Source organism: Harmonia axyridis, chromosome 1, assembly GCF_914767665.1.
Source record: "Harmonia axyridis chromosome 1, icHarAxyr1.1, whole genome shotgun sequence".
NCBI lineage: Eukaryota > Metazoa > Arthropoda > Insecta > Coleoptera > Coccinellidae > Harmonia > Harmonia axyridis.
The window spans coordinates 49,646,734-49,660,377 of NC_059501.1; the positions used below are offsets into that span (position 1 = coordinate 49,646,734).

Below are 13,644 nucleotides of genomic sequence, written 5' to 3' on the forward strand. Positions count from 1 at the left end.
AGTGACGGCTCGTCAGGGTCGGGAAATAGAAAATAATTCTAGATATTCAATTCATTCAAACTCAATCGGAGTTATCGATTTCGATATCCAAATTCCCTCGGTAATGAATATTTCCACTCAGAACACAAAAATATAGCTCATACCGGCTAATATTTTCTTTCGGACCCACCTAATATTCGATTTCCAAAGCATCCAGCGTTGTTATTCCCTTTCATAAATTGTAACAAACCACATTCGTAAATGGTTACTTTTCGTAACATCACCCCAAACAGGTTATTCCAGAATTGTACGTAACACCGTAACATTAGGTCTGAAATGTAACACAAATGTTACAATTATACAATTGCAACCCCTGGAATGTCACTGAAAGCATCTCATCACGTTAGGTCGGCCAAGAGCCGATGGCGGAACCAGCGCTACCGAGAGCGCTACGTAAAGGAAAAGATACTACGACATACGCCCAGAATACGACCACTCAATAGAACGGCACAACAACTCGATGTAAGGTCGCTTCCCAATACACAGGGTCGGCTGGCCGGTTATCGTATTGCAGAGCGTCAAGCAGCAACTTTTCACAGTTTATTTCAAATATTTGATAATTAAATGAATGGTTAATTTATGTATTTATTTATATTTTTATTAAATTATGAGACATTATGTCTCAATCAGAAAAAAACTCATTTATGCCGTTCGATAGTAGCTATTGATTTTCAGATCATGAAAATATAATTAATATATTCAAATGAATGGTTAATTATGGGATATTACGTCTCAATCAGAAAAGAACTTATTTATGCCGTTCGATAGTAGTTAGGTATTGATTTTCTGATCATGAAAATATAATTAATATATTCCTAACTTCGAAAACATCCTGATTTCAAAAGTTCTGTAATTTCGAGGGAGAAAATTCGCGAGGAAATAAATAATTCTGCGTGCTTTTCTTGGGAAATAGACGAAACAACGGATGTTGAATGTTTTTGTCAGATGTCAGTAATTTTCCGCTTCGTTCGAGAAGGTAAAATATCCGAACGATTTTGGGGTTTTTTCGATGTTAGTAAAGGTCGAACCGCGAATGATATTTTCAATACCTTGTTGGACAATTTTAAAGATTTCAATTTAGCGACTAAATTAGTAGGTCAAACATATGACGGGGCAGCTGTGATGGCGGGGGAAATTAATGGGTTACAAGCGCGAATAAAAACAATTGCTCCTCAAGCACTATTCACGCACTGTTATGCACATAAATTGAATTTAGTGTTACAAGATTCGACCAAGAAAATCAATGAGTGTAGCGTGTTTTTTTCGAATCTTTCAGGATTTTCGTCGTTTTTCACTAAATCAAGTAAACGCACTAATATTCTAGACGAAATTTGCAAAAAAAGATTACCCTCTAGCTCGGAAACTCATTGGAATTTCAAATCTCGCACTGTAAAAACAATATTCGATAAGAGAGAAGAATTAATTGAAGTTTTTGATCATATCAGCGACAATTTAGATGAATGGGATGATATTACAATACGTGAAGCTACCGGTCTGAGGAAAATGTTGAATGATTTCGAATTTTTGTTCATTCTCCACTCTTTTAATTTGATTTTACATACACAGTTCCCGTTTTTTCTATAATCCAGCATAAGTTATCAGATATAACTTATTGCAACGTCAGAATCACTTCTTTATTATCGACTCTGAAAAAATTTCGCACAGAAGATGAGTATTTCATTCGCTTATATTCAGAAGTAGAAAAACTCCCAGAAGTAATGCCACCGAGTGCTAGACGTCGAAAACGTAAAATAGATTCCGAAATTCAGCTCACGGATAATTCCTCAATGAAACGGCTTTTTTGTGAAATTCTGGATTTAATTATAACTCAAATTGAAATAAGGTTTGAAGACATTTCATCACTTCATTTTTTGGAACTAATGAATTTTAATAAATTTGATATATACGCAGTGCCCTATTACCGCCTAGGTCAACATAGGCCATGGCCTAGGGGCGGCACAATTTTAGGGGCGGCAAATTTTTCGGTGAATAAAAAAAAATTCTTTAACTCCTCTACGAAAATGTAGAAATAGCCATCTTCGAAAATTTCGCACATTTTTTCATTACCGATGTATAATTCTTTTGAATGGAAGATAGAAATATTGTTGCATTTTTCACACCCCTCGGTAATCTGAAAATCAAAGGAGCCGCCCTAAAACCGAACAGCAGTCGGCACTGTCGGCGGTTGAGCGCATCAAAGAGAACGTGGAAAACCTATCCTATCGTAAATTGTAATTGCTACTAATAAAACACGGATTACTGTCAGGGAAATCAGAGGACTGGCATAATATTTAAAATATGAATGCGGCACGTTTGATGAGTTGCCCTAGTAGGTATTATTTTCAATGGATGCAAGTAACTAGTTAAATTTTTTGCGTGAATTTCGGAATCGGCACTGGCAGCTCGTCAGTCCTATTTTTCCGTCCATGCAATACACTCAGAATCGAGAACTAACCACTATAGAGTTGTCGCCAGTCATTTTTAAACATTGCTAGTGCAATTTTTAGTATAAATAAATTTTGTGGGAACTTATCTTCAGATCTACTTGTTCATTCTTTTTTTCGCAATGTCAAGAAAACGTGAAAGTGGTTGTGAATATAGAAAACGAGCAAAGGAAAGATCAGAAAAAAATGAGGAACTGGTGAAGAAGATTCCCAAGATTGACACCTTTTTACAAAAAGGTGATAAAAAACAAAAAGTGGACTCGACAGAGCTGAGTGAAATTCAACAAGAATTCGATCAACCTTCAACAAGTGGTAACAACACATCAAACAAAGCTGAAAGCATTATGGAGATTCCGGAACAAGTGGAATCTTGTGAAAATCCGAAAAAAGCTTTTCCAGAAATTAGCGGCAGTTCAGATAACTTCAGTGATGATCCAGCTCTGTGGGATGAAATAACAGAGGAGTTGAGGCAGAATTTTATCAATCGTGGAATTAAACAAAATATTGATTTATTAGATTTTGAAGCTTCAAGAAGGAATTACAATGATCGCGTTCGATATTGTTCGAAAGGATTGTTTGAAACCCGATTGAAAAATGCCGAGACTCACACTCGCGGTTTCTTGATTTACTCTGCCACCACAGGACGTCTCTACTGTCTGCCATGCCGTTTATTCAATGGAAAAGGTCCATTTGCATCTACCGGATTTAATGATTGGAAAAATCCTATTACTATTGAACAGCACGAGAATTCACAGAATCACAAAAATTGTGTCCTAATTTTACTCCAAAGGCAAAAAGCAGCTGGCCAGGTAGATGCACTTCATGTTAAAGAATACAAGCGGGAAGTACAGTACTGGAGAATGTTTGCACTTCAAATCCTACTTAGCACAGTTAGAACAACCTCCAAAAACTCTACACGAGATGAGTACCTTCATTAGAAGTGATAAAAGCTTAGTGCAAGTGTTTCCCTACATCGATATTACAATTAGAATGTTTTTATGCGAATGTTTGTAACGAACTGTTCAGCAGAGAGGTCGTTTTCAGCATTGAAGCGAATTTTATCCTATTTGCGATCTAGCATGTCTCAAGAGCGTTTGAATTCTCTGGCCGTTTTGTGCATTGAAACTGAATTGTTGAAAAAATTAGACTTCGAAGCTGTGTTGCAACAATTTGCGGAAAAGAAGGCAAGAAGAAAACCATTATTAGTTTGATTATGAAAGCTGTAATTTTTTACTATGAAAAATAACTCTGAAACATTAGATTGTTTTATTTCCAGATAGAAAATTGTCTTTATCAACTTCTGCGAAAATCACGTATTTAAAAAATTTGAATTTTTAAAATTCTCTTTACTCATAGGGGCGGCAAATTGTTTTTGGCCTAGAGGCGGAAAAGAGTTTAATCCGGCCCTGTATATACGTTCGTAATTTTCCGGAGTGTGGCCGACCCACATCTCGAGGGCACGAGCCGTCACTGCCTCACACAGCATACTCATACACATAGAGAGGGACACAGATTTAATTTTGAAAATGTAACTATCTTAGATAGAGAACAGCATTACTTTAGACGTCTTTTAAGTGAAATGATATACATGAGAAGAAACAACACGGTTAATTATAGAGAGGATACAAATAACTTAAGTACTGTTTATGATTACATGATATCCAGGATAACGGTACCCAACGGGTAGTAATTTCGTGTTTGTCGCCAGATTGATGTTCGCCTCTAGTGTTTGTGTTTGTTTTTATTTTTGTGCTGTGTATTTGATGGTTGGAATAGTTGAATAAGCCGAGACTAAATTTGAGAATATGTGTCAACGATACATCGCACCACAACATATGTAGTTCCGATTCAGTTCCTTTGTTGTTAATCTATTGACTGACATACGTCGAAACCGTTTGTTTGTTCATAACTTTGGCTAACTATTTTAAATATAATATATATTGAGTTATTGGGTATAGGTGACCAAATATATTCCAGTGAAATACTCTTTATTTTTATTCAGCAATGACGACGTTTCGGCTATTGTTTGTAGCCATTCTCAAGTCAAGATTAATAAATGCTTCATTTTCAGCCTTGAAAAAGGAAAAAAAAGTTCGGAAAGTGACAAAATCATAGTTGATTATTTATTATTTTTGTCCAAATTCCTGTGATGAATTGCTCAATTTTAAACATGGACGTGAATAGTACAGAATTAATTAATAAGTTTTATGGTTCTATGTCCCAATTATCCATTTTTAGGCTCAATTTGAACGAATTGTCGCCACTATGTTTAATTAAGTCACTATATACTAAGTTCTGTTGGACGAAAACAATGAATGGTTGCAACCGAAGATCTTATGCTGATTAGTAGCCGAGTAGTAGCAAGTGACATTTTCGACGACTTTTTGTCACCCTTTATACATTTTTTCCATCAACTATATGAGCCAGCGCATTTCAATTGAATACATACATTCGTCTCAAACAGATTCCATTCAAAATAGTTGAGATTTTAAGAAAATTTGTTCATTGTCTGGCAATATGAAAAATTAAATATCCATCAAAATACCGGAATATTTGTAGGATACTTTTAATAAGGTTGAAGGTCCATGATGATTCCCTTTGCATTAACAATTCGACCATCAACAACAATTATATGTCCCTTTGAGCATAAGACTACCCGATTGATATATCACCGACTAGAAAAGAGCACCGAAAATCTTATATACGTACCAAGAAGAAAATAGTATATTGTGCAACCAGTGGGGAAAGTCCAACTTTTCGCGCGTGTGTGGAAGTTTGTGGTACGAGCGTGAAAGGCGAGTGCCGCAAACACACGAGCGAGAAAAGAACTTTCTCCACATGTTGCACACTATACTTTTCCTACAACTGCACAAATTTCAATAATTCAAGTAATGGACTTAATTCAAATCAAAATGGCCTTCGTTGACAGTATGTGCTAATTTATGAGTTTCCAAAGAAACGACTCAAGAGCCCAATTTTATTGGTCTACCAAGCGAGGTGTGGACAAAGTGCCGTGAGAAATAATATTTCCCACAATATGAGCAATACATAGTTTTGAAATTGAGTAAGCTATGAAGAAAACGCTACTTTTCATAGCAGTTGTAGGAAAAGTATATCAAATCACAAAGTAATATATTCACAGGAGAGCGTATAATACGATTATTTCATTGAATATTCCGGAAAAGAAGTATAAATTATTATTGAATACATGTTTTATCAAGTATTTTCAGTACCTACTACCTGAACCTGATACCGTTCAGTACTCCGGGAAAATCCTTATAGTTAGTTTCGGTAACTTCAAAGACAGACCCAAGCAATCAAATTAATACAGAAACGTACTCGCAAAGTTGGGTTGAATTAAAGTGAAAAATTTGAGTGTTTATTTCATTTTCTCTGTTCGTGTTCATCTTTTTCAACAAGAAAAATGAGACATCACAAAAAAAAATGATGGTGAGGACTAATGGGAATATATTTTCATGTTCTACTGATAGTCTATTTACAATTATCCCTGTTCATATTCATTTCATATCAATGAACCCAAAACATTCGTTGAAGAATAAGAGAACTTGAAGAATATTGAAACCAGAATTGCCTGACCAATACAATTCTTTTTTCAGGATTATAAAACCCTTATCACATAAGGAGTTAGATATTGAAGCTCCATATTTACAATACGCCACGTGGTCACCAGATGGGACAGGTGTTGCTTTCATCCATAACAACGACCTATATTATAAGCCAAAAATTGATAAGAATCTAGTCTGCAGAATCACCATGTCGGGAATCCCAAATGAAATGTTTAATGGAGTTCCAGATTGGCTTTACGAGAATGAGATACTCAGAACGTCACATGCATTGTGGTTCTCCCCAGATGGGGTATACTTATTGTACTTGAGCTTCAACGACACTAATGTTGGAGAGTATAAATTCACTTGGTTTAATGGCGGAAATCCGAGCGAGATGTATCCAGAAATCAGGTCTTTCAGGTTTCCAAAGGTGAGTTAAGTAATTGAAGAAAAAATTTGGTAAGAAGTCTCTTTTGGATTTTTCTATTCAACAGCAAAAATGATAATATTTCTGCATGAATATTACAAAAGAAGTAGGTAAATAAAATAGCCTGTCACTAAAAATTGGCATAAATATACAAAAAAACTGACAATAATTTTCTATGGCTTGTAACACTCAATTGTTAGATCGAGAATTAATTTAAATTATTGATGGTTTTTTCAGTACCAAATCTTCAATCCTTCTAGAATAGTTAGATACGATCATTTTTTTCATGTTTTTCAAAAGCTTGTTTTAATATTTCAATTACCTGCTATTCGTATTGTTTATTTTTGTAAACGAAACGGAGAATATCTTTTTTCCCAAGAATATTAGAGCTGATCTAATACGAGTTCTTCAAGAATTTATTAAGGTGCTGCTGAACATATTCGAAGAATGTCAGAATAAAAAGTTATGTACTTGTGAGTAATCTTCCCCTTCTTTTCCTTGTCTGCAATGGTCTGTGAATTTTATTCGTTATACTTATATATTATATTTAGGTTTTATATGTATTTTATCATTGAGAATTTGTATTCTTGATTCAGAGAAGAAAAAACATTAAAAAAGAATTCACCGACAAATATCACAAAGATACCGGCATGACCGCAAAATCTCATATTCTCATCGAAACATAACCTAGAATCTACCAGCATCATATTGTTATTTACATATCTTCTGAGTTTTTTCTTAAAAAACACAATTCATTCGATTTGGACGGATTTGTGTGAAGTGTGTATATCGTAGTTCATCATGTCAACCGAGACAGTTTTCAGGCAAAAAATAGAAAAAAACTGCATTTTGATCAGAAAAGTGGGTCTATAGAAATCAGATATCTGAATATAAAATAACAAGGGTCCTAGAACTAATCTTATTTAATCTCAGAACTCAATTTAACGGATTCAATTTAATGGATGTTTTTTTGCTGGTTACTAACACTCACTAGTTGGGTCCGATTTTTTAGATAAATCCTTATGAAATTTATTGAGAGATCATCAAAGCCATAGTAATGACATTTAGAGGTAATAAAACTATGGTTAATTTTGTCAATCACTTTGATAGAATCCAAAATGGTCATGACATCAAGCCTTCCGCGATCCAAGCTACCAATAGATACAGGGCCCCCGCAAGGGTCATCAACGCCCGCGTGCCGAACATATTTTGGCGCCCCTTAAAGGGGGAGGTGGAGAAAAGCGCTGCTGGGTAATCGGCAAATTTTTTTTTTGGTCTTGTTGAGAATTTAGTGTAGAATGGTTAAAAATCTATCAGCAACTGTCATTGCCTTAAGAACCTTATGCTGTCAGTTGTTACATAATACATTTGTTTAAATTTTTCATTATTTCATTATAGCATTCGACTTAAAGCGCATTATGTTTTAATTTTGTTATGAAACTATAGATGTTTCAAAACTTAAGATTTATTCTTCTATAAATTATTCATAAAGGCATAAACATTGCTCTTTCTCACGAGCAGCCACTAGTTTTCCAGCTTCAGTAAGTTTTTCCTCGAAAACATTATCATCTCTATAATTTTTGAAATTATCAACTTCTTCAAATAGTTTTGGCACACTTTAATGTCAATTGCTACACTTTGCATCATTTTGCTTGAAATATTAATCTGGAATGAAGCATCATACCAAATTATTATACTACAAATGAATTTAAAAGATTAAATATCAAATCAATTCAAAAGATTGAATATTTAATAAAAGAGAACTTGCTTTATGTCTAGTTTCTATGTTGAAAGTATCATTTTCTGCTATTTCTAAAAGGCTATCACATATTTGAATAAAATAAAACTTTAACATCAATTCTACTTGACCATTTAGTATCACTTAGGGGTTTTAGATGTAACTGAGGATCATGCTTTTTTAAAACATTCAAATTTTTTGTGGATGAAGAGAAAAATATATAAAGTTCTTGTACAATATTAAAAAAGTCCAATGTTTCATTTGAAACCTTAGCAGCATCATTTTCAGTTAAATTTAAGCTGTGTGCTGCACATGGCGCAAAAAATGCCCTAGGATTAGCATCGAGTATGCGTTTTTGTAAACCAATATGTTTGTTTTATTATTGTTATTATTATATATTCGCGCATATTTGCCCCATTATCAGACTCTCGACCTCTCATGATTTTAATTTCTAAATTTGATTTCTTTTGGTATCTGGTAGCCTAAATAATGGGTCATTCTTAAAGAATTTGAATGTGAGTTTTGCACTCGACTAATGTGCTCTCTCATCACAGGATCAAAAGACAAAATCATCTCAGACAGTTTTGAGAAAGTTCCCATTATCATATTCAAAAAGTATTTTAGAAAAACCTTGGAAAAGTTCCTAACCATTTCATAAAATTCAATTCGATCACAACAAAAAACGGTTAAACAAAACACAATTATACACAAAATACAAATTTTTTCAATTTTTAGTTAGGTATTAAAGTATTTAAATTCTTGACTCTTAAACTTGGCGAAATAAAATATCTATTATTTGGATTACGCCGCCTCTCGCTGTTATAGCGCAGCAAGCAGATTTTGGTAGTTTCAGGAATTCTCCGTAACTTGTAGTATTTTTCCTACAGATGGTGTCGAAAGTGAATTTCAGTAATTCCTCTAGCTAAAGGCTATTTCATACCGATTGCGACGTTCGGAAATTTGCATAAATTGCAAGAAAGAAGTTGGAAAAAAAATCTTTTCAAAAACCTTAGTTCTTTCGGTTCTTCATTCGATCTATAAGTGGTTTTGGCGCCCCTGTAGAGTGGCGCCCGCGTGCGGTGCACGCGTTGCACGCGCGGTTGCGGGGGCCCTGATTGTCAGGGGTTCAACCACGAACAAGCACTGTTTTAGACCTCCAACTAGAATTTTTGAATGGGATAAAGCAATTGAAGCTGTTCTATCCAGCAAATATTAATATGAGTATGAGTAAAATATGTGGGGACCATATCAGTGAGGACAATTTTTTCAATACACCTAAAACCAGACTTTTACCTTCATCCCTGCCAGATTTTCCAAATTATGCACTTCTTTAAGATCAGAATAATTTAATTAATTGTGTACCGAGTACTAGTTTAACAGATTCAAGTTCAGATAGGATCAGAAATAACCAACCGAATACTGATACTGTTTTCCTTTTTGTGAAGAAAAGACCAGGCATTTTAAATCAAATTAATATCAAGAAAAAGAGTCATTTAACAAAGAGAATTTTTTTTTATATTAGTACCTAAATGTCTAAGGGAGCAGTTGTGACGATTTAAGAAAACGGAGCTATATTTTCATATTGTTCTATGGCTTTCACCTTATATACTTTCAATAAAAGTCTCTTCAGGATCACCATCAATTTTTCACTTTGTTCCAAGTTTCAAAAGGCTTACGTTGGAGTTCTGCCAAAGAATTGAAGATTCCATTCAATCCTTCGATTTCCTGGATATTTGTCAGTAATCACAAAAATAATTTTTTTATTGTCAATCTTCAAATGAAATGTTTCCTTCTTCAATATTCAAGTGGTACAATACGATATATTTATAATTTGATTCAATTATTTCATTAATTTCTGTTCACAAATATCAATTTGTATAATTATGTACAATAAAAAGTATGTCAAAATTCGTTGAGTATTATTACTTAAGTAAAAATTAAGTTGGATGCAAAACCCCACTGAAATATTGAAAAAACTGTAATTGATATTACAGTTTTTTCATAATTTTCGGTGCAGGTTTTCATTCAACTGGTGAGTTGTTTCGAATAATGAAATAATAAGGCGCCAAATGCGCAGAATCAACATCATTAGTTCCATACCCTGCCCATAAGGTCGCCACAATCACGCTTATTTATTTTACCGCTGAGTCGTCACTCTTTTCCTCCTTTCTCTATGGTGGATGATAACCTTCAGGAATCCGGATTTGAAAGACGTCACTGTAGCAAATAAGGCCAAATTGGGAGTTGAATGTGCTGGAGACGTGAAAATACAAACATTTACCGATAAGAAACAAGATATATTATTACAGGGAGTACAATATGTCCCAGGTTTGACTACAAATCTTTTATCTGTGTCGCAATTAATTAAAAATGGAAATAAGGTATCCTTTAATGAGAATGGTTGCTATATTTATAATCGTCATAATATTTTAGTGGCAACTGCTGACTTGTGCAATAATGTATACAAGTTAAACTTGCACGAAGAGAAGCCAGTGTGCTATATAGCTGCTAGCAGAACAACCTGGCATCAACGTTTGGGTCACATCAATGATAATTACTTGCAGATGACAGAGAAGCTGGTAAATGGACTCATCTTTAAGGGTCAAGCAAGCTTAAAAAATTGTGAAGTATGCTGTAAAGGCAAACAGTTCCGTTTGCCATTCCCCAAAGAAGGAAGCCGAGCAGATAAAGTGTTGGAAGTAATTCACAGTGATATCTGTGGCCCGATGGAGACAACGTCATTAGGTGGAGCAAAATACTTCCTTACATTCATAGACGACTATAGTAGAATGTGTTTTGTTTATTTCCTCAAGACTAAGGATGAGGCATTGGGAAGGTTTAAAGAATTCAAAGCCTTATCAGAAAACCTGCAAAACACCAACATTAAAACCCTAAGAAGTGACAATGGAGGTGAATTTTGCAACGGTGATTTTACCAGATATTTGAAGAGTGCCGGAATAATACACCAAACTTTAAATAGTCATACACCGCAACAAAATGGAATGGCTGAACGATTCAATCGTACCCTAGTTGAGAAAGCGAAATGCCTCATGTTTGATGAGGGCTTGAGTAAATCCTTATGGGCTGAAGCATGCCAAGCAGCCTGTTATTTGAAAAATCGTTCTGCATCTTCGAAGATTTCAAAAACTCCCTATGAGCTATGGACAGGTAAAAGGCCAGATATTAGTCACCTAAGAGTATACGGAAGTGTAGTTATGGTTCACATTCCTAAGGTAAACAGAAAAAAATGGGATCCGAAGTCAGAACGACATATCCTTGTGGGCTATGACGAGACAACGAAGGGATATAGATGTTTCAACCCAAGAACAAGAAAAGTGATAATCAGTCGTGATGTTACGATTATGGAAAGAACGACTGTTGCAGTGCCATATTCTGTAGAAGAAAATACTGAGGAGGTTCCAGATCCAGTGGGGGAAACTAGCGAACAGTTTTCTCCAAGCTCAGATGAATCTGTTCATGATGACCATGTTAATTTCTCAGATAATGACAGTGATTTTGTTCCAGATATAGAACCAGACAGAACACATCCATTAGAAGTTCCGAGAAGGTCGCGAAGAGAACCCAAAAGGAAAAACTTTGATGAGTATGTAACATATTTTAATGGTGCAGAAGTCGATGAAGAGCACGATACATCAATTCTACCAATTACAGTGACAGAGGCACTATCAAGACCAGATGCACATGAGTGGCTGCAGGCAATGAAGGAAGAGATCCAGTCATTCGATGAGAATGATACATGGGAGCTAGTGAGTCCACCAGAAGGCAGCACAGTGGTGAAGTGTAAGTGGGTTTTTAAGGTGAAAAGTGATTATGAAAACCAGAACAAATATAGGGCAAGGCTTGTAGCCAAAGGTTACACCCAGAAAAAGGGCATTGACTACAGTGAAACTTTTGCCCCAGTAGTGAGACATTCAACACTCAGACTTTTATTAGGATTAGCCATTAGACTGAACTTAAAAATTGTACATTTAGACTTAAAAACTGCCTTTTTAAACGGTTTTCTTAAAGAAGATGTTTTCATGGAACAGCCTGAAGGTTTTATTTCCAAAGAAAAGCCTAATATGGTTTTCAAACTTAAGAAAGCCATATACGGTTTAAAACAGGCTAGTCGAGCTTGGAATGAGCGGGTCGACATAGTATTATTAGAGATAGGTTACAAGAAATCAAAATTTGAACCATGTTTATATGTAAAACGGAATAGGGATAAATTGTCTATAATAGCCCTTTATGTAGATGATTTTCTTGTTTTCTCTGTCGATCAAAATGAAATTGATTTTGTTTTTAAAAAAAACTCAATTCTCAGTTTGAAGTAAAAAATCTAGGTGAAGCAAAACGATGCTTAGGAATTAGAATAAACAGAAAAAAAGATTATATAGCTATTGATCGAGAGGAGTATATTGATAATCTGTTAAAAAAATTTGGAATGTCAGACTGCAAGACTGTTTGTACTCCACTAGACAATAATAATAATAATAATAATAATGAATTTTTATTCATCCTGATAATATATACATAATAACAATAAATTCTAGATACAATTACAGTGACCTGGTGACCTGAGCTAGAGCTCGTATGCCACCAAATCACCTATATACGTGATGAACAAGTTGAGCAATTCACAGTTTTCATTTCTATGTGATAGCGCCAACGCCATATTCCTTCAATAAGGTGTAAAAAAAAAATAAATAAAACCAAAAATGAACTCAACCACATCTTGTCCACTTCAACACACAACCGCCTATGAACCAAAAACCCACGGCCTGTAGATTGATCCGTCAATAACCGCATAAAATCTATTCGAATTATCAATCAGAAAACGTTTGAGTTCAATCCTATGCTTTTTATTCTTGAAGTTGAAGTTAACTTTAAACTTAAGTGGGAGAAGAGTGTACAATTTAGGTCGATAGTACAGCCAACCATGCTGAAGGTGATATTTGCTCAGCCTAGGCACCACAGCCGCCTGTTTAACAAGATGTCTTGTATGATATCCATGATCTATCAACTTTGTTTCTGTCCTGAACTGGCTGAGGAGAATTTCAAAAATATACAATTGCTTTATGTTCAGTTGCTCAGTTTGGGCATACAGACTCTTGGTGTTATACATTCTCGGTGCTTTTATAATTATTTTCAATATTGTGTTCTGTAGTACCTGCAAGCTGCTCATATAAACATTGAAAGCACCCCCCCAAACTGCAATCCCGTATCTTAGAATAGAACCTACTAGTGAATCATATATTCGCAATAATGCAGTGCGGTTGAGTACTCCTCTTAAATTATAAAAAACACAAAATAGTCTCTTAAGTCTCTCGATGAGAAAATGAATCTGCATGTCCCATCTCAGATATTTGTCTATATATATTCTCAGATATTTAATGTGATCTACTCTCAATATCAACGAGCAGCTGCAAT

At 34.8% G+C, this 13,644-nt stretch overlaps 1 protein-coding gene across 8 annotated transcripts in view; it reads left to right on the top strand.

The window, feature by feature from the left end:
• LOC123673441 (inactive dipeptidyl peptidase 10) overlaps nt 1–13,644 on the top strand; it is a 536,532-nt gene that overhangs the window by 249,118 nt on the left and 273,770 nt on the right. For all 8 annotated transcript variants that reach the window (XM_045607927.1, XM_045607937.1, XM_045607946.1 and 5 more), the window contains one exon: nt 6,101–6,479. In XM_045607927.1, coding sequence (XP_045463883.1) covers nt 6,101–6,479 — 379 coding nt within the window. The remainder of the gene's footprint in view (nt 1–6,100; nt 6,480–13,644) is intronic.